Source organism: Mustela nigripes, chromosome 4, assembly GCF_022355385.1.
Source record: "Mustela nigripes isolate SB6536 chromosome 4, MUSNIG.SB6536, whole genome shotgun sequence".
Classification (NCBI taxonomy): Eukaryota; Metazoa; Chordata; class Mammalia; order Carnivora; family Mustelidae; genus Mustela; species Mustela nigripes.
In genome coordinates this window covers 66,270,560-66,292,365 of record NC_081560.1, presented here as the reverse complement: position 1 = coordinate 66,292,365, position 21,806 = coordinate 66,270,560, and the positions used below count along the sequence as shown (strand labels likewise).

The 21,806-nt window shown below is 37.6% G+C and overlaps 1 protein-coding gene and 1 long non-coding RNA gene across 9 annotated transcripts in view; one reads left to right on the top strand and one right to left on the bottom strand.

Annotated features, from left to right (window-relative positions):
• Positions 1–297: 297 nt before the first annotated feature.
• On the bottom strand, positions 298–7,334 carry LOC132015925 (uncharacterized). Of its 4 annotated transcripts, none has more exons than XR_009403826.1 (3): positions 6,671–7,334; positions 6,259–6,328; positions 298–424 (listed from the first exon to the last, which is right to left on the bottom strand). It is a non-coding gene; the product is annotated as an uncharacterized LOC132015925 (long non-coding RNA). The 4 variants fall into 4 exon arrangements; XR_009403824.1 differs by lacking the exon at positions 298–424 and adding an exon at positions 1,143–1,641; XR_009403827.1 differs by lacking the exon at positions 298–424 and adding an exon at positions 1,143–1,641 and having other exon boundaries at positions 7,136–7,334.
• A 52-nt stretch (positions 7,335–7,386) lies between these two features.
• The window catches only part of C1GALT1 (core 1 synthase, glycoprotein-N-acetylgalactosamine 3-beta-galactosyltransferase 1), a 33,877-nt gene continuing 19,457 nt past the window's right edge, over positions 7,387–21,806 (top strand). Inside the window, exons 1-2 of one of the 5 annotated variants that reach the window (XM_059396808.1) lie at positions 7,387–7,749; positions 15,196–15,258. Coding sequence is in view for 1 of the 5 variants with exons in the window: in XM_059396805.1 (XP_059252788.1) it covers positions 7,743–7,749 (7 nt within the window). In the remaining 4 variants the exon portion in view is untranslated. The other 4 variants (XM_059396806.1, XM_059396805.1, XM_059396809.1 and 1 more) reach the window with 4 other exon arrangements.

Sequence of the window (21,806 nt, the reverse complement as noted above, 5' to 3'; positions counted from 1 at the left end):
CTTGCCTGGAGTATGCATATGGCTTTCTTTAAATTCCCCCATTTACATAATTGTTTTTGAATGTCTTAACTTCCCAAAGAAACTCTACCCAACTTTTATCTTAAGTAGTCTGTTGTACATTTCAGCCATAATATCTGCCTCAGGTGTTTGAGGATTGTTAATTCAGCTTGCAGAATTTTCAAGCTTTTTCACCTGAGTTCTGAGTTAGACAAAACAGGGTGGACATATTGCATCAGAGGCTGCCCCATATTAGTCTGCTTGGATGCCATATCAAAATATCACAGCCTGGATGGAATAGACACAAGAAATTTATTTCTCACAGCTCTGGAGGACAGAAAGTCCAAAATCAAGGCACCAACCAATTCACTTTCAGATGAGGATTCTTCCTGGTTTGCAGACAGCTGCCTTCTTACTCTGTCCTCACCTGATAGAGAGAATGAGCTTTGGTGTCTATTCTTATATGGGAACTACCTCTACTAGATGAGGGTCTTATCCTTATGACCTCATTTAACTTTTATCACCTCTTTATAAGCCCTACAATTACACTGGGGGTTAAGGCCGGAACATATGAATTTTGGGAGACACAATTATCTATAGCACCCCCAGACAGATTAGAACAGAGATCACAGTAATCTCTGAAAAAGGTTAGTTTGCTCCCTTCAGAGCCAGGGAAACAACAGCACAGTGGGAAATGGGCAGCTGCAATTTTGGATTGCTGCCCTTTAAGACTCAGCCTCTTTATAACTGTAGTGGCCTTACGACCACCGCCTTAAGACAGGTGCCCCTTTAGACTACTGACATTGTAAGACTATCCCCATTCAGGGAAAAGGATACGGAAAGACAAGTAAAATGACCACAAATACTTTGTACTGTTTTGAGGTACATTTTTCTTGATCTAGTGTTCAGTTAGTTGTTATAAACTTTGAACTATTTTCTAGAGTTCTCACAAGATTGGTTCTGTTTCTGTTTGTTTTTTGATGTTTCTATGGGAGAGTGAGATCTTAGAACTTCCTACTCTTGCTATTATGCTCTTCTTATTCAAGACTCTAATTTTTGCATATTTTTCCTAAGCCTTATGTTACTCTTCAGACCAAAGCTTTCACAATGCCTTTTCTTCTTATAAATGAAAAGAACTATTTAGATATCCCTTAAATGATATTTATTAGAAATGTGTTTTAAAGAATGGAAAAATTAGCCATTTAATCTAACAACAAACAAAGTGTAACTTAATAGGAGAATACAGTGTAGGGACCCACAGAACCCAAGAGCAGGCAGGCCACCTGCAGTATGGGGCCATAGAAAATCTGTGCAAAGCCAGAAAGTGACTCCCTTCCCTTTTGCTCTCTGGGAGTACCACAGCTTGCAGTCACTACTCTTCTCACAGAAACTGCTTCATTTCTCTTTCTCTCTACAGAGTAGATTCCCCTTCCCCTTATCTTGGCCTTACATATCTGAGGTTACAAGCCCATGTATGGGTTACAGTTTCAGTGTGCAACAGAAAGAAACTAAGACTTCTCTCCCCATTCCAAATTCCCAGAACAGGGAATCTGATTGAGTTTTCTGAGGATCAAAGTCTATCCAATCAGCTATGACCAAAAAGTGGGAAGTGTCCTCATATGAAGAGTATTCTGGAGACTCAACCTGTAGATGAGAATTGTAGGAAAAGTGATGAAGAGGGTGCTTCGCAATGGATTATAGCTAGAAATCCAAACAAGTATCTACCACAATCCATTTTTAGATATGCATACATTTAAATACAACTTAAAAGGAGTAAGAAAAAAAAAAAGATGTCACAGTATGCAGCTAAGATTTGTAAGTCAGTTAGTTATGTAGAACAAAAGAAGTAGCATACACATTTATAATTTACTGTGTAGGGATTTTAAACTAAAACTAGCTTCACCTATTCTATTTAAAACAAATGCTTTCTGTTCTTGTTGAGCCATGAGGGAAAACAATTAAGGAATATTTTGATTCATATTCCAGGAAACTAGAGAAACTCAGGGTAAGTAATCCCAGAGAGCCCAATCTCATAAATTGAGACTATTTCTCTAGATGACACACGGTCCTCAGTGCAACCATGTCAGTTTCTGCTTTCAAGCTAATACGTTGTGAGTCATGCTGAGTCCTCTTCCCTTGAGGTTAAAAGTATTTCTTAAACTTTCTTTTTTTTTTTTTCCTTATCTTCTCCTTTCCTCCCTTCTCTACCTTTATCCCCTTTATATATCAGTCAACTTAGAAAATAACATTAGCATTTTCAACTGTCTCAGAATCTTGGTAGATTTTGTGAAGATGCAGCGGGAAGGAATAAAAACTCTTTGGAAATGCCCTTTTAGCTTCTGTAGGATGAAAAAACTTTATCTTGGCAGGTATTTTCAATATGGAATGAGAAGCCATGCTGAAAAACATGTCATCACCAGAAAAGAATGCTCTGTCCTTTTTTATCTAGAGTTTTTCTTATTATTATTCAAGTAAGTAAAGATGGTAGGAAGTAGGGGTCATCTACAACAACAAATACCTGATGTTTAGTTAAGTCAGTAGTTTCAACTGATAGAGAGTCATACTGGATATAAGAAAGCAAGAAAGAACAATACAATAAAACCAGGGAATTTGGGTAATTCATCCAATACATAATCAGGGCTTGAATCCTACGCCAAGGCTCTATCTTGCTCATCCTCACCTATTTACCTCTGGGGTCATCCATACCACCAAACTGTGCATTGTCAATAATTGCATAATCTCTGGTATTCCACTATATAAAGACTTCCCTGTGTGCCCAAGTCTTCCTCTCTGAAAGAGAAAGACATATATTCTATCACCTATTTTCTTGCTGTTGGGTGCAATTTTGCTTTAGGATAAACTCTTAGGCTCAGACCAAATTATTGGTTAAATGTATGTTTATTACTGAGTATGCTTAACTACCACTGTTACCACAAAGAGGGGCACACACCCAACTGCAATTACAAATTAATTCATGGAAAGGAAAAGGAGGCAGTCATAATTATGTATTCTTTTTAAAGTGCAATAAATTTTCAACAGGCTAATAAAATAAGATCTGACATATCATAACCTACTATCCTGCCATACTCTTAAATCTTAACTGCTCACTATGAATGATGCTAATATTTTACAAAGGTACAAAGTAAAATCAGTAATAAGTTATCACCTCTTGAAAGAAAATGCTTCATGGTGTACACACCTAAAATATTTAACACTTAATTGCTTAAAAATAAAATAGATCTCATGAGCCTAATGTAATTAAAAGAATGTTCATGCTTTTCTTTTTTTTTTTTTTAATATTTTATTTATTTATTTGACAGAGAGAGGTCACAAGTAGGCAGATAGGCAGGCAGAGAGAGGGGGGGAAACAGGCTCCCCACTGAGCAGAGATCCCAATGTGGGGCTCGATCCCAGGACCCTGAGATCATGACCTGAGCCGAAGGCAGAGGCTTTAACCCACTGAGCCACCCAGGCGCCCCTGTTCATGCTTTTCAATTACACTATCACATATAATCTGATTAGCCACCTTTTGAGGCAGGTTGGGATTATTTTCCCCGATTTACATATAGGGAAATTGAGATTTAGAAGGTTTAGATAACTGGCCATGAGCCACTCAGCTCATCAGTGACAAAATAGGGGCCACTCTCCAGGTCTCAAGGGCTCCACTGCTGTATTCACAATATGTTTCCTCCAGGATTGTCAGTATTCAGATCTCAGTAAGAGTCACAATTGATTTCTCTATGATCACATCAGAAAACCCTTATATAATACAGGTGTCAGGGAGCAAAGATAATTCCAGCACTTTATGTTGTCCTTTAAAGTGAAAAAATATATATTGTACTTCACTTACTTGTTTATTCATTCAAGCAAGAAATCATTAAACACCTAATTATGTATCAGCCATTGTACTAGGCTCTATTATACCCAGCTGTGTTAGTTATTTTTGCTGCATGACAAATTATCCCAAAATTTAAACATAAAACAGCAAACATGTATTCTCTTACAGTCTCTGTGGGCCAGGAATTTGGGAATAGCTTATTGGGATGCTTCTGCTCAGGATCTCTCCAAAGTCAATAAAGATGTTGATGAGGGAGGTAGTCAACTGAAGGCTTGCCTAAGACTGGAGCATCTGCTTCCAAGTTCACTCACATGTCTGTCAAGAATCCTTGGTTCCTTACTGGCTGTTGGTGGCAAGCCTTAATTACTCATAATGTGGGCCTCTCTATAAAGTTGTCTGAGAGCCCTTATGACTTGAAAACCATCTTTTCCCAGCAAGCAGTCCCAGAGAGAGAAGAAGAAGAAGAAAAAACTAGCATCAGTTTTCTTTTTTCTTTTTTGGCATATGTTTTATAATCTCCTCTAAGAAGTCACACAAGTCACTTATACATCCTATTCATGAGAACAAGTCACTAAACACAGCCCAAACTCAAGGTGGGAGGAATTAAGCCCCATTGCCACCAACTAAAGGAAAAAGCACCAAAGAACTTGTGGACATATTTTAAAATCATTATATCAGTGAATATAATTTAATTTACAGAATTTAATCTAATTATATAAAATGATTTATTAATCTCATTGTAACATTTGGGTATTTAAAGGGAAACTAAGTTTATTAGAGAGCATTTTTTCTTTTTTTGTGTGGTTGTTGCTTATTTGTTTCCATTTTGTGTTCCCATTTTTATTTCACCCTATTAAAAATTTCTATATACAATGCTGACTAAATGCTGACTTGTCCTATCCTGTTGTATCATTAGGAATTGCATTCACTGCTTATAACAGAAAACCAAATAACAAAACCTTAACTAGGAGGGATTTATTTTGCCTTACATAACAACAAACCCAGAAATGGGTGGTCTAAAGCTAATAAGGTGGCCCTCTAAAGCAATCACAAAGCCTTGCACCTCTGGCTTCCTACACTGTTAATACAGTGTTAATACTTCCTACACTGTTGTTATGGCTGAAATATGGCTACTCCACCTCCAGCATTGCGTCACCGTTCCAGGTGAGGAGAAAAAAAAAAAATGGATATAGGCCCAATGTCTAAAAGGACATTTCTTCCATAAAGCTTTGAGCCTCTCCTAGCAATATCCATTTTCATTTTATTGATTGGTCACACAGCCAGTCATGGCTTACAGAAATCTGGAGAAGTAAATATTTTTAATTAGACACACTGTCATCCTGAAAAAAAAATCAGAGTTCTGCTGATAAGGAAGAAAGGATTTTGGCTTAAACAACTAGCAGTGTTGGCCACCCTGCTCCAAGGAGCCTCAACACTGCTCCAACAAGCTTTGACACATATTACTGAAACACCACACCAGACAGACAAAAGTACTGCTCAAGATTTATCTGTTTCAAATGGGAGAATCCAGTCATTTTGCATCCCATATATAAAGGATATTTTTCAAAGTAACCACAACTTTCTTTTTTCTAGTTGATAAATTGAAGAACTGGCTGACATTAATGTCACTTCTAAGAATCTGTCCAAGTAGATAATTACACAGTTGTGCAAAGGTATGTGCATAGGGTAGTCCATCATAGAGTTGTTTATTATATTAAAAATTTGGGAAAAAACCAAACAGCAAAAGAATACTGGTTAGATAAATGGTGGCACATTCATTTATCTTTTAAAAATGATGTTAATCATGATATATTGTTCAGTGAGAAAAGAACTATATACATAATAAAATCCAGTTTATGAAATATTGTATTTAGGCCTTTATGTGTTTTTTTATTCTTTATATCTGGAAGAATGTAACACACACTTTAAAAAATGATTTCCCGTGCATTATGGGATTTGGGTATTTTTTAAAATTTGTTTGAATAACTATGTACTGTTTTCATGAATATAAAAGTGATTTTCAGATACCCAAAATGATGGGAGGGACTTACTTGATCTGGTTTTGTTCATATCAATAGCGTTTCCTGCCAGTAATTATCTGAGACCCCGCTATGGCTGAATTATAATTGGAAGGGTTTCTTATCTTTGCTCAATGGAAAAAGCAAAGTTATTCCTTATTCATTAAAAATTTCAATAAAATTAAAATGAGCTAAGGAATCTTGCATTTTTGTTTGTTTTGGTTTCTATTTGGAACACTGTGACCTCGGGAAGGGTCTCCTTTTACTGTTTTGCAGTGGTTGTGGAAAGGAAGGGGATGAGGCTGGGCAATTAACTATACACAAACTGGAGAAGAAAGAAGAGGGTACAAGTAAGGATGTAAGGGAGAGAAGTCTGGAGGCATCCACCAGGAAAGGAGCACTAACCTGAACATCAGGATACTTGCACTTCTAGCTTGGGCCCATCAGCTTATCTTTCTGACCTCAGTTTTCTCATCTGAAAAAATAAAAGGTTTAAGTAAGAATCACTCGACGTGCTTAAATTCTTTTGGAAGATTGTCTTGGATCTATTAGCGGCATATCATGGCAAACTATTAGAGCTGAAGCTAAACAAAGGAAAAAGAACAATAATAACGTACATACATTGTTCATTATCTCACCCGGGCATGTTAAGTAACTTACCAATGTTGCACAGGAAATAGGTGGAGGAACCAAGAGGCCAGCCCAGAGCTCATGCTCCTAAAGGTTATGCTGAAGGGCACTACAGAACTGACAGAGACGGGCTTTTTTTTTTTTTTTTTTTTTTTTTTTTTTTTTAACAGCAGCATAGTTTTCTCACCTTCAAGCTAAGGCCGTGTAGATGATGCTAAAGCCAAGAACTTATTCCCACCTCCTGGCTCTGTGGGGTTGCCTCAATGGCTCACAGGCTCCTCACTCTATCTAAAACCACTTTCTGATTCAAAGTCCTTTAGCCAACTAAAAGGAAGATGAGTTTTGGAAAGCCCTAAGGAAGCTCTTCCTGTTATTGCCTGACAGAAGCGAAGTAATGACAGACGAAACCACGTGTGATACAGAAGGCTTTGTGGTACCACTGTTTTCAACCCTTTCAGGTTCACGTATCTGGTTACCCAGCACCCGTTTGGGTATCTCATCTCGCTTATTTCCTTTCATTAAGGCCAGAGAGATACTGACTACAGAGAGTAGGAGAGTGGGGGACAGGAGAAAAAAGAACAGGAAGCGGGCTAGAGGCCGAAAGACTTCTGCAGGCTTAGAGCCTATCCCTCACACAGAGGTCCTCAGGTACCTCTAGCCTCTGTCTCTGTAGTTTCAGAGCTTTAGCTTCGCTCAAGGTCCGGAAGCTAAGGCACAACCCTGCAGCAGAATCATGAAAGAGAAGGCCGACAGCGAGAAGCCGCAAGTGGGCTGCGACTACTGCTGATAGAAGACCCGACTTCCCAGACCCCTTCGCAGAAGGGCGGGGAGTGAGCTTGGTGGCCAATCCCCGTCCGCACGTCGCCATAGCCCCGCCTCACCCTACTCCCTCTCGCTCCGCCCTTCCCTGGGGCTGGTGCGGCGGCGGCGACGTCAGCGCTAGGAGACCCCTGGGTGGCGGCTGCGCCGTTGGCGGGCCGCGGCCTGGACGCGCTGCGGGGAGGAGCGGAGCCAGCGAGCGAGCAAACGGGCGCGCGGGCGGGGGCTCGGCGAGGGGAGGGAGCGAGAGCTGGGACCGCCTCAGCCGCCGCCGCCGCCGCCGCCGCCGCCGCCGCCGCCTGGGAATGATCTGGGCGGCAGCGGGCGGCCCCAGCTAGCGGCCGCGAGCCACTTCTCCGGGTACCGGGAGGAGCTAAGGTTGCCGGTCTCGAGTCGTCCCCTCTCCGCCCCCCAGGAGGGGCGAGAGGGAGCCACGGCTGATGTCAGGTACGGCCGGCAGAGGCGCCCTCAGGCTGCGGGTCCGGGGTCTGCGCTCCCCTCGTCCTCACTGCTCGGAGTCTGTGTTGGGAGAGTCTAGAGGGTGGAACCAAACCCGGGCGCTGCCAAACAGGTGTCTCGGGGTGGCTGCCGGGGCTGGGGACTTGCGGGCTCTTGAAGGAGGTGTGGGGGCACTCCTGCTCCCGGCGCCTCTGTGAACTACCATTGGGGCCGTCTGCCCATCGGGCCGCTATTTGTTGACGAGTAGCCTTCTCTTCGTGGTGGGTGATTCCTTTCTGCCCGCGGGTGCCCCTCTCCTCTTCGCTCTCTGCCAGCCGTCGGGTGGCGGCAGTGAGGCGCGGGCTGTGCAGCGTAGTGGCCCGACCGCCCAGAGGTGCTGTCCGTCCGGCCTCCCCGCCCCCCGCCGTGCGACCCGTGGGTCAGGCGAGATCCAGGGTTCAGGTGTGGGCACGTTCCGCGAGAAACGCCGGGCTGCGGGGGAACCGGAGTGCCGGGCGAGTGGGCGTCTTTCACAAGTGCCGGGGGACTTCCTTGGGGCTTTCTTGGATCATCAGGTTTGTCTGTGGCTGATTTATTTATTTATTTATTTATTTTTAATTTCACTGCCTCTGGCAGAATAAATGAGCCAGGTGTGTTTGACTCACTTGCTGCGTGGAGAAGGAAAAGAGTTTTTTCTCCTCTTCCAACCCCCTGCCTCCCCACCGCGAGTGTGATGTGAGTAGTAGGTACTGACACAAGTTGGCCATATACAGCTTTGAATTTGGAGAAATTGTAGACTCTTAAAAGAAGAACGCAGTTCGGGAATGGGGATTTATTCTTCCCTAGCTCTTAACTCTCTTACTTTTTTAAAATAATAAACAAGGAAGCACCACATGCTCTGGAAAAGTTGATTGGCTTTATAATCTAGTTCCCTAAATTTGTTATAGATATTGTAGTATATCTTTTTAACGCTTTTCAGATTGGAAACGATTCTACTAACCATGAATTGACTTCATTATGAATTAAAAAGTTGTAAAGGCAGAACTTTAACGCATTAAAGTGAATAACTAGGCCAATGTGATTGGGACAGAAATATGTTCATTTAGTAAAAGTTAGGCACAGAATATATATATAGCTCGGTCTGGGTGCCAGGAAAAAGCGTTGTGCATGATTTCAACTTGCTTGATTTTGGTGTAGGTTTAGACAGTGGGAACCTGAATTTTTAGGAGATACTTAGACAGCTTTCCATACTCTTAGCAGATAAGTGTCAAGTGAACCTTATACACATGATGCTTTGTGTTCTAAGTATTTTATACAGTAAACTATACTATCGTTTTTCACTAGCCTTAGTATATATTGATGTGCACTTTAAGTGAATATAAAGTTTCAAGTTACCAGACAGTTAACTCTTGTCACCATATGTTAAGTAAAACAGTGATTTAGTGAGGAAAGTATGACTCATTTAAAATTCGTCATAGGAAAAGAGTATGGTTTTTCAGTACTCGTGGAGAACTATTAAATATCTCTCTTCAATTTGCCTGTGATTTGTGTTTTTCTCTATCTTTTATTTAGGCCTCAGCATTTTAAAAATATTTTGTGGTTACTACCCATTGAAGGATAGATATGGTTTTTTCTTAAATATGCTTTTTTTTGGCTTAGGTTATACTAGTCTGTATTTCTGAGGAAATGTATATCCAGAAATTCTTAGAATTTTACCACAAATTTATTTAGTAGTACATACAATGGATTCATTTTCACCCAGTCATGGAAATAAAAACTGTGTCCTTTAGACATATGCAGCTTACTATTTGTATATTGATTTGTGCGAAGATAAAAATTGCATCTTACAGATTATAAACCTTGTAAACCATGGTGATTTAAAATAGGGTCTCTGATGAAATCATTGACTGGAATTCTTTGACATTGCAGCTGTAAGCAAACCAAATGGAAAGGGGAGAACTTGATGAAATTAATTTCAGATTCATTTAAAATTTTAAGCTTCCCAATACAACCATGTTACTTTTAGAAGATTTGTTTAAAATTTGAATAAAGACACTACTGTACAAACTGTAACAAGATGAAAAGAAAAGTACAAAAATTTTTTTACCCAAATTTTTTAGGATTAAGGTAATTACTTTAAAATAGAAGGAAGAAAGAGAAAGGAGAATTGTTCTCAAAAAGAGAAGATAGCATTTTATCTTAAATCTAAATGTATGTCTAATGTTTACTTAAACTTTCACTTTGCAACTAATTCAAATAGCCAAGGGGAAAATATATACAAAAATGTATAATGTGTGAAAATGAGAATATCCCTTGAAGAAAATAATAAATTGATATTTGTGAAATAGGGAAACATGCAAGAAGATAGGAGTAACCAAAAAAAGAACCCCACAAAAAAACTGAATAAACTATCTAAAACCTATAGTATGAGCTGCCTTGCACATTGAAGGCAGAGAGAGGCAAATTAAATTGGGAGAGCTTCTGAAATGAGAAACCTGATTAGGTTACAACTAAAGCTGTATGTTAAAACATTTAAACTGGTGGAAATTAGATAATGGGCAGAATTTGAAATTATGTACGGCTTGGTGTAGTCATTTGCATTCTTGGTCCTTCTATTGGTTTCCTAGGGCTGCCATAAGAAAGTGTAGCAGACTGGGTAATTTAAAACAACAGAAGTTTATCATCTCAGTTCTGGAGGCTGGAATTCTGAAATCAAGATGTTGGTAGGGCTATGGTCTCTAGATACTAGGGGAGAATCTGTTCATGTCTCTTAGCTTCTCGTGTCACTGGCAGTCCTTGATATTCCTTGACTGGAGCTTTATCATTCCAGTCTGCTGCTTTCTGTGTCTTGTCATATGGCATTCTCCCTTTCTTATAAGGATGCCAGTCATATTGGATTAGTGTCCACCCTGATGACTTCATCTTAACTTGATTACATCTGCAAAGACCCTATTTCCAAATCAGATCCCATTTCTAGGTACTGGGGTTAGGACTTCGACCTCAGTCTTTTGGCGAGGGATACAACTTAACCCATCACAACCATATAATTTTTAGCACATATGGCAGGCCAAATCAGACTGTGTGGTAGGAACAAAGAATTTATTTGTCATTTACTTACCTCAGTGCTTACTCAGAACCAGGTTGCAGAGAGAAAGCAAACAGGCAGACAAAAATCTCTGTCTTGGAGGAGCTTATCTTCTGAAGCGTTGGTTCTCAAAATGTTGTCCCTGGATATGTAACATCAGCATTATCTGGGAACTTATTAGCAATCCAAGCCTCTTGGTTCAGAAACTATTTTAACAAAACTTTTAAGTGATTCTGATGCAGACTCAGGTATGAGAACCAGTGAACAAGATGGAGAAGAGAGACAATAAACAAGATGAAGAAGTAAAATAGGTAATATATTAGATGTTAATAGATAGTAAGAATAGGGTGGGTAAGAATAGAAGACCCTTTGAGAAATAAAGGCCTGAAGAAGTTGGGCAATAAGCCATGTGAGTATGTAGGTGAGTGTGTTCCCAACAGAGAACAGCAGATGCACAGACTCTCATGTTTGAGGAACAGCAAGGAATCCAGAGAACACAGCAAGGGAAACAGTAATAGGTTCAGTTTATGAAATTTCTATTTGTTCTTTTTGACCTATAAAAACCAAATACTAGGAGAAGAGATCAGAAAAAGAAGAGTGGGGATAGGATTGCAGACCACTGAGGTTCATCTTAAGGTTTTTGCTTTGTTTCTGAGGTTGGGAAGACATTGGAAGATTTTGAGCATATGAGTGATACAATCTTTTTTAAAAGATCACTGGTGAAATGGGTAAAAATGTATTGAAGAAAGAAGGATGCAAAGGGAAAAGTTGATTAGGAGCCAAAATAGTTGAGGGAGGGAGAGGAGAAGAGAGAAAAGGAGGAGGTGACTTGGACTAGGATGGTAGCAATGGACAGGTTAGAAGAGAGGAATGAGATCAAAAGCATATAAGATGATAGTGAAAAATAAGGTTACCCCATTGCCTGCCTCAAAGAGGTTTACAATTAATCTTTATATATTCTTCCTGAGATATTTTATGTATATATGATAAACTGGGTATATGTATATATGATAAACAGTTTAGTAGAGCACTTCTTTTTTTTTTTTTGAATGCATGGTAAATCTTTTTTTTTAAGATTTTATTTGTTTATTATAAGGACAGAGAGATCACAAGTAGGCAGAGAGGCAGGCAGAGAGAGAGGGGAAGCAGGCTCCCTGCTGAGCAGAGAGCTGGATGTGGGACTCAATCCCAGGACCTTGAGATCATGACCCGAGCCAAAGGCAGAGGCTTAAACCATTGAACCACCCAGGCACCCAGTAGAGGACTTTTTAACTGGAGCTGATTTTGACCCTAAGGGGACATTTGGCAGTGTCTAGAGACATTTTTCGTTGTCACAGTCCAGGGGAATACTATTGGCATCTAGTGAGTGGAGGCCACAAATGCTACTAAGCATCTTATGATGAACAGGATAGCCAATCACAAGAGAGAATCATCCAGCTCAAGAGGTCATTGGCTTAATGGGAGTTACAGAGGCTGAGGCATAGATGGTGGAGAAAAGATTGTGTTATATAGACAGAGAACACAGTAGGGATAGAATAGCCTCAGCATTGGGATATTTAGTTAACAGATTATGTATTGCAGTTGCTTAGGTGAGAGAGGGTCTGAAATAGTAGAAATGGAGAGGGGGGGGGATGGATTAAAAAAATTTAGGAAATAAAATTGGCCAGATTTGGTGATTGGATATGGGGTGAGGGTAAGGGGAGTGGGGAATGTTAAAAAATTAGAGACACTTTGATTTCTAGTTTAGATAAACAGATGGCTTCTAGTAAAATAGGAAGCCATTGGTGAGTAATTTAGGTGATTGCCAGTAATTTTAGTTAAGATGAGCAGGTAGAAAGGGAATTAAGGAAGCTGAGGAGTCACTTTTGGGCATGTTGAATTTAAGGTCAAGACAGAAATGTTTAATGTGTATGTGAGTCAAACTTGGAGAAGTCTGAAAAGGATCAAGAGATCCTCTTGTGTAAGAAGTGTGGGGATTTTAGTGCAGTTTGGTTTTTTTTTTAGATTATCTCTATAGATGAAGTAGCCTACCTTTATTTAATTTTTGTCAAAAAAAGTAATAGATGTTACTTGATAAAAGCATTAAAACATAAGTTTATAAAATGAAATGAAAGCCCTTCTTGCTCATGCCACCTAGTTAAGACTAGGTGTTATCTACTTCTCAGAAGTAGATAATAAAATTTATTAAATAACAAAATTTATTTTGTTATAATAAATTTATATTTATTATATAAATTTAAATAATAATTAACAAAATTTACTTTGTTAAATATCTTTATATACACCTTTCCAGAATTATGTATACAGAATCATTTAAGAAGCCAAATGTGATTATTCTATACAGACTGTAGTACTTTGTCTTAAAAAATAAATCTTTCATCTTACACAGTTTTCATGAATGAAGTTGTGTTATGGAAGAAAATAAATGAAAAGGGTAAAGTGGAGACAAAGACTAAGAGATAAAGCAACATCTCTTTGATATAAAGTAAAAGATGCAAATACACAGAAATGTGAAAGAAAACAGTCTTTTCTGTATATACATATTCTGTGTCTACTGTTTCAGTTTCAGTTTTTTAATTTGTTTTCTTTACATTTTTTCTGATTTAAAATGTAGCCACTATACCTTATAAGCAAAAAAGTCGTAACTGCCAAATATGCAAAGATTTTTCCTTATTAGCACATATAGATCATTGTTTTGCCAGCTGCAGAGTATTCTGTGGTACAGATGTACCATGTGAATTTAACCAATTCCTTATCAACCGACAAACATCTATGGCAATGGCTGCCGTCAATATCTTTTCAGACTTATGTGTTTGTGTTTACATAGGAAAAATTTCTGATGATGAAATGATGGGTCAGGTCATAGTCATTTAAAATTTTAAAATAGGGGCGCATGGGTGGCTCAGTGGGTTAAGCCTCTGCCTTTGGCTCAGGTCATGGTCTCAGGGTCCTGGGATTGAGCCCCACATTGGGCTCCCTGCTTGGCAGGGAGCCTGCATCCCCCTCTTCTCTTTGCTTGCCTCTCTGCCTACTTGTGACCTCTCTCTCTCTCTCTGTGTGTCAAATAAATAAATAAAATCTTAAAAAATATATATGTGTGTTTTAAAAAGCCAGTGGTTGCATAGTATATCTTAAAAAAAATTTTTTTTAAATATATTGCCAAATTGCCCTTCCAAAAGACAGTAAATGTATGTATTGTGAGAATGCATGAGTGCCAGTTTTCTCTTCCATGTCGTGATAAGTGTAATTAAACATTTTTTGCTAGTATGATAGGTTAAAAATAGTATTTCTGCATTTGAATTACTTTAATGTGAAATTTGAACATCCTTGACCATTGTAATTTCTTCTTCTGCAAATCCTTTATTTTCTTTATATGTTTTTATGTTAGATTGATCTTTTGTCTTTTTCATTATGATACTTTTTGGCATTTTTTGCTGTACAGATTTTTTTTTTAACATTTTGTACAGAAACATCTCTAAACCAGCAATTTTACTGCCAGAAGTTTAACCAATGAGTAATTTCATACAATTTTCCTATAGTCATGGTATCTGAGTTTTGAAAAGATACCAATTTCATGTTAAAATGTAAAAAGATATTTTCTTCTAGTTTTGTTATAATTTCATTTTTTAAAATATTGTAATCTTAGAAACATTAGGAATTTGAAAGAGAAAGGTAGGAATCCAGCTGGCTGATTTTTATTTTTCTCCCAAAAGACTATTTCATTATCATTACTTGAATAAACCATCTTTTTCTTGATTTGAAATGCTGTGTATATTATGTATTAAATTTCTATATGTACTTGTTTTTTTAATAGACTCTCTATTTCAGTCTGGTAAAGACCACCAGGGATATATATCTTTAAGCTGACAAAGGTTAATTAACTTGCTGCTGTGAGGGAGACCACACACCAGACCAAACTGCCTGCATTTTACTAAATAAAGAAAGGACAGCGTTATTATAGGATTTTGAAGAAGGGTGGAGTTTAGACAAAATTTAAATGAAGCAATATTTGATAGGTTTGAAGTATAGCAAGGCTGTGTGTCAAGGGGTTAATTAACATCAGGCCTAGGCTGAGAAGCAAACTCAAAGTCCTCTACCTTAGAGAATATACAGTTAAGATAAATGTGGAATGTTGTGTCTGGGAAACCCTATCTGAAACTCCGATTTGGAAATTAAGACTGCTGTTATTTGATGAATGATCCATCATCCATATAAGAATGGGATGTTCCAGTCTCACTGATACACTTTCAGATCGCTTAGTTCTGATGGCACGGTTGTAGAGGAAAAAAGTTTCTCAGCATTATGTCTGTAGTATTAATTAAAAGCATTAAATTTTTTTTTTTTTTTTTTTTTTTTTTACTGATTCATAGATAAATTGATATGTCTGTTTGGCCTGAATGTCGAATTGTTCTACCTATATACCACTGTTCATTGTAAGTAATATATTTTCATCTCTAATAGCCTTAATCTGCCCTCCAACCTGCAATGCTCCTTTAAGGAATTTCCAGTTATTCTCATAATTATTTTCTAAACAACATTATGAATAACTTTTTACTATACTACTTGATTTTTAAAAATCTTATATTTTAAGTGGATCCATTAGGCTTAACTCTACCCCGATACACCTATCCAGAATTTTTCAGGTATACTCACATACTTCTCTTTTACAAATCTTTTGAATGCTTTTACTGAGTTATTTAACTTTTTAAAATTTTCTTGTATTTAAAAAGCAATAAAAAATAAAATCTTGTAACAATACATATATAGGTTATTTTGGAGAAAATCAACATTGTTATTCTTTTTTTTCCAATTTTTTGTTGTAAAATACAAATAAGATTTACCATTTTAATCATTTTAAGTGCACATTTCAGTGATATTAAATACATTTATATTGTTGTGCAACTATTACCACCATCTGTCTCCAGAACTCTTCATCTTGCAAAACTGAAACTCTGTACCCATTAAACAGTAATTTCCCATAACTCTCTGGCAACCACCATTCTCTGTCATTATGATTTTAACTGGGTGTCTCCTATCTCAGGCAACCACCAGTGTCTGGCAACCACCATTCTACTTTCTGTTTCTATGGTTTTAACTGAGTGTCTCTTGTAAGTGGAATTATATAGTATTTGTCTTTTTGTGACTGGCTTATTTCATTTAACATGATGTCAGAGTTCATCCATGTTACAGCACACGTCAAAATTTCCTTTCTTTAAAGGCTGAGTAATACTCCATTGTATGCACATAACACATTTTGCTTATTCATTTATCCATTGATGGACACTTGGATTAATTCCGCATTTTAGCTATCGTGAATATTGCTGCTATAAACATGGGTGTACAGATACCTCTTTGAGACCTTGCTTCCAATTCTTTTGGTCATATGCCCAGAAGTGGAAGTACTGGATCCTGTGGTAACTCTAAATTTTTAATTTTTTTGTGAGCTACCATACTACTTTCCACAGTGGCTTTACATTGTACATTTCTGTACATTTTACAGTATAGTGCACAAGTATTTGCATTTCTCCACATCCTTGCCAACACTTACTGTTTTGATAGTGGCCATCCCAATAGATGTGATATGGTACCTCATTATAGATTTGATTAGAATTTCCCTGAGTATCAGTGATGTTGAGCATCTTTTCACCTTCAACATGCTCTTAACTTATCAACCAGTTGTATATCTTGTTTGGAAAATGTCTTTTCAAGTCCTTCGCCCATTTTATTGGTTTTGTTGTTAAGTTTTAGGAGTTCTTTATATATTCTGGACGTTAATCCCCTATCAGATAGATGACTTGCAAATATTTCTTCCATTCTGTAGGTAGCCTTTTTAATTTGTTGATAGTATCTTTTAATATATAAAATTTTTAAATTTTCATGAAGTCCAGTTTAACTAATTTTTCTTTTGTTGCTTGTGTCTTTGATGTCCTATCAAAGAAATCATTCTCAATTCCAGTATCAGGAAGTTTTTTTCTCTTGTTTTATTCTAAGAGCTTTATAGTTTTATATTTAGGTCTTTGATCTATTCTGAGTTGATTTCTGTATATGATGTTAGATAAGGGTCCGGTTTCATTCTTTAGTGTGTGGATATTCTGTTTTCCTAGCACTTTTGTCAAAAGATTGTCCTCTGTTTATTGAATGCATGTGGCCTATTTGTTGAAAATATTTTGACCATAAATGCATGTGTTTATTTCTGAGCTCTCTATTCTGTTCCATTGGCCTATATGTCTATCTTTATCCCAGTGCCACTGTTTTGATTACTGTAGCCTTTGTAGTAAGTTTTAAAATTAGGAACTGTGAGTCCTCTGGTTTTATTCCCTTGACATTCCATATGAATTTTATGATGGATATTTCTGTTTCTTCAGAAAACATCACTAGATTTTGATAGCAATTGTGTTAAGTTTATAGATAACTTTGGGCAGTATTGATCTCTTAATAATATTCTTCCAATCCACGAACATGGGATGTCTTTCCATTTATTTATGTGCAAAAAATATTTATGTTCTCATGGAATAGTAACAAGGTATTTTCACTTTTGATTTTCTGAAGCTAAAATTGTGTGAATATTTTTCAAACTATTTTATCATCTTAATAAGTTAGTAATAGAAAATGCTTTTAGTCTGTCTCAATTCATATGTATTTGTATTATAGTTCATATGAGTTGAAAACACACCAAAGGAAATTATATATATATATATATAGAGAGAGAGTTCATATCTATTTTATGTTTTGGGGTTAAAGAAGTGTAAAAGCTTCAAATGATGGAACCATATATGATTTTTTATTTAGTATATTAGGTGGTATAAATATAGATCTCTGCTTGCAAAATTCATTTCAACTGTTCCCCCCTTTAGTAAACAAACACACAAACATTTGAATGCATTTTGTAAGCCAGGCAGTGTGTTAGGTGCTAGAGAGGTAGAGATAAGAGCCATAGCCTCTTTTCCTGAGGAACTCATAGTCTAATGGGAAAGAGATGCACTTACTGTATTTCACAGTATGATATATACATAGTAGGAAGTGGGAATAAAGGAACAAGGACACATTCAAGGGAGAGTAATTAATTTGATAAGGCAGTAGGAAAGAGTGGTCATGGGAAATACTGAAACTGAAGCAACCTTGAAAGAATTATGTATCTATATAGTAGACAAAATAGAGCAAGGCAGACCAAGCAGAAAAGACTAGAATGGCCGAAGTCATCCAAATGAAAGGTCATGGCAAACTTGGAGAATGGCTGAATGTTCTTTGCAGATAAGAGAGTATGAGAAGTAAGAAAGCAGGAAGGTAAACTAGAGCCAGTCTTGTGTACCAAATAAGCAGTATGTTCTTGATCCTTGTATAGTTCGCCTTTGTCCGAAATCCTAGGATGGAAATAATTTTTCCTCAGAATTTTGAAGCATTTTATCTATTGCCTCTAGCTTTTAGCATTGTTGTTTAAAAGTCTAAAACTATTAATTCCTCGGGCACCTAGGTGACTTATCCGGTAAGCATCTGCCTTAGGCTTAGGTCATAATCTCAAGGTCCTGGGATCAAGGCCTGTGTTGGGCTCCCTGCGGGGCAGGGAGTCTGCTTCTTCCTCTTCCTCTGCCCCTCCCCCATTCATGCTTTGTCTCTCGCTTTCTCTCTCAAGTAAATAAATGATTTTTAAAAAATTAAAAAAAATAAAACCATTTAATTCCTATCTCTGCCTCATTCTCTTTTTCTTGCAGAATGGATTTTTACCAAAATTACCTGATACCACATCTTAGTGGGTCTTTTTGTTCAGAATATTAGCTATCCTTGGATCCTTTCAATCTGGAAATGTCCTTGAAATATTTGATTGTTGGTTTCCTACCCTCTTTTTTATCTGTACCTGTAAACTGATCCTTAGTTATCAATTTTGTCTCTTATTTTCCATCTCCTTATCTTTTTGTTTGGTTTGCTTTGAGGGTGATTTCCTTAACTTTATCCTATGGCTGTTCTATTCAGGTTTTTTATTTTCTTATAGTTTAATTGTGGAGTTCTTTTAGTCCTCTTAGTTTTTTTCTTGGTCTTACTCTTACTCTTTTTTCATGAATAGAATGGCATGACATTTCTTAATATCTCAGAATTCAATGATTAGGTTTTTCTTAGTTTTCATCTCATTATATCCTCTCTTCAGTTTGCTTTAAATTTGACTTTGTTGGTTTTTTTCTTTCGTATTAGAGGCTTTCCTTAAAATACCTGGTGATTCTTAAGTGGCTATTGATATTTTAGAGTAGATACTAAAAAGCTGATTAAAATTTCTGTATGCATTGTTAGGGCTGTGCAGTACTATTCACTATATGATGATTGAACTAGAATGATTGCTGAAACTTCTGGGGATTCCATACAGCAAAACCAAACCACGCAATTTTTAACTTTCCCAGTGACAAAGTTACCATAGCAGATGATACTAATAATTTGTCCAAGTTTCTGTATCTCTTTTCTGTTCATAGGCTCCTACTGTATATTCATCCCCATTATCTGTCTCCTAAGGTTCTTTGTTGCTGGGCTGCCCTCACACTGCCAGAGCCAGTTTTGCCAATGTATAAGCTATGAGAGTGTCTGGGAATTTTATTTCCTAAGGCCAGCCCTTAACCAATTATTAATTATATGAATACAACTCTGAGGTGCAGCTGGCATTGCCTCCAGAACTACCCTAGGGTATGGAGCTAAAATTATCTCCCATGGAACTTTGCATGACCTTCTTTTCCTCCCTGGCCTACTTACCTAAAGTTTTTCTAGGGAAGACTTTTTATGAAATTTCTTTTTTTTGTTTGTTTGTTTGTTTGTTTTAAGATTTGTTTAATTAATTTATTTATTTGTTTATTGCCAGAGGTAGAGAGAAAGAGCACGTGTGCCAATGAGCACACAAGCAGGGCAAGCAGCAGACAGAGGGAGAAGCAGGTTCTCCGCTGAGCAGGGAGCCTGATGTGGGACTCGATCCCAGGACCTGAGCTGAGGGCAGATGATTAACTGATGGAGCCACTCAGGCATCCCCAGGGAGTACTCTCTAATAAACCACTTTTACACAAAGATCTTCTTTCATGGTTTCCTTTCCGAAGACCCAACTTTTTAAGATAGCATTAACATTTGGGGCTGCATTCCCTTTGGTGACGTATTATTTTGGAGTGAGAGTAGACTGATTTTTTTTTTTAAATTCTGTCTGTATTTTGGGCCCTCTTTGTCAGAGATTGGTATCAAACTTTTACATAGAAGAAGAATTGGTTAAGTTCTACTTAACTTCCTGACTGATTCATGTGTACCAGCATACTTCAGAACTATTGCGAGCTCAGTTCCAAACCACTGCAATAAAACAAATATCATAATAAAGCAAGTCAGATGAATTTTTGGTTTCCCCATGCATATAAAAGTTATGTTTATGCTGTACTATAGTGTGTTAAGGATGCAGTAGCATTATGTCTTTAAAAAATGTACATACCTTAATTTACTTTATTGCTAAAAAAAAAAAGTGCTAACCATCATCTGAGCTTTCAGTGAGTCATAATCTTTTTGCTAGTAAAGGGTCTTGTCTTTATGTTGATAGCTGCTGACTGATCAGGATAGTGATTCCTGCAGGTTGGAGTGGCTGTAACAATTTCGTAAAATAAGACAACAATGAAGTTTGCTGCATCTGTTTACTCTTCCTTTCATTAACAATATCTCTTTGGCATAGATACTGTTTGATAGAATTTATGCACGTAGAACTTTCAAAATTGGAGTCAGTCCTCTCAAACCCTCTCATGTTTTATTAACTAAGTTTATGTAAAATTCTAAACCTTGTTGCCATTTCAACAATTTTCATAGCATCTTCATCAGGAGTAAATTTCATCCCAAGAAATCACTTTCTTTGCTCATCTCTAAGAAGCAACTCCTCATCTATTCAGGTTTTTTCATAAGATAGCAGCAATTCAGTCACATCTTTAGGCTCCATTTCTAATTCTAGTTATCTTGCTGTTTCTACCATACCTGCAGTTACTTCCTCCCCTGAAGTCTTAAACCCCTTCACAGGCATTCGTGATAGTTAGAATCAACTTCTTCTAAACTCCTGTTCATGTTGATATTTTGACATCTTCCCATGAATCATGAATGTTCTTAATGCCATCTAGAATATTGAATTCCCTCCAGAACGTTTTTAATTTATCCTGCCCAGCTGTATCAGAGGATTCAGTATCTATGGCAGCTATAGCTTTATGAAACGTATTTCTTTTTTTTCGCCAAGATTTTATTTCTTGGAGAGTACGCATGTGCACAAGTAGTGGGGAGGAGCAGAGGGAGAAGGAGAAGCAGATTCCCTACTCAGGAGGGAGCCTGATGCGGGGCTGCATCCCAGGACCCCAGGATTATGACCTGAGTCAAAGGTGCTTAACCAGTTGAGCCACCCAGGTGCCCCACAAAATGTATTTCTTAAATAATAAGACTTGAAAGTTGAAAATTACTCCTTGATCTATGGGCTGCAGAATGGATGTTGTATTAGGAGACATGAAAACAACTTTAATCTTGTCCATCTCTGTTAGAGTTCTGGGGTAACCACTTGCATTGTCAATGAGCAGTAGTATTTTGAAAGCAATCTTTTTTTCTGAGCACATGTCTCAACAGTAGGCTTAAAATATTAAATAAACAATGTTGTAAACAGATATGATGTCATCCAGGCTTTGTTGTTCCCTTTCCAGAGCACAGGCAAACTAGATGCAGCATAATTATTAAGGGTTGTAACATTTTCAGAATGGTAAGTGAGCAGTGGCTTCAAGTTAAAGTTACCAGCTGCATTAGCCCCTAATGAGAAAGTCAGCCTGTCCTTTGAAACTGGGCATTGACTTCTCCCACCTAGTTCTCAAAGTCCTAAATGACATCTTTTCCTGTCAGTAGGCTCTTTCATCTATATTGAAAATCTGTTGTTTAGTGAAGCCGCTTTCAGTAATTATTCTTATATGAATTTCTCTGGATAACTTGGAGCTTCTACGTCAGCATGTGCTGCTTC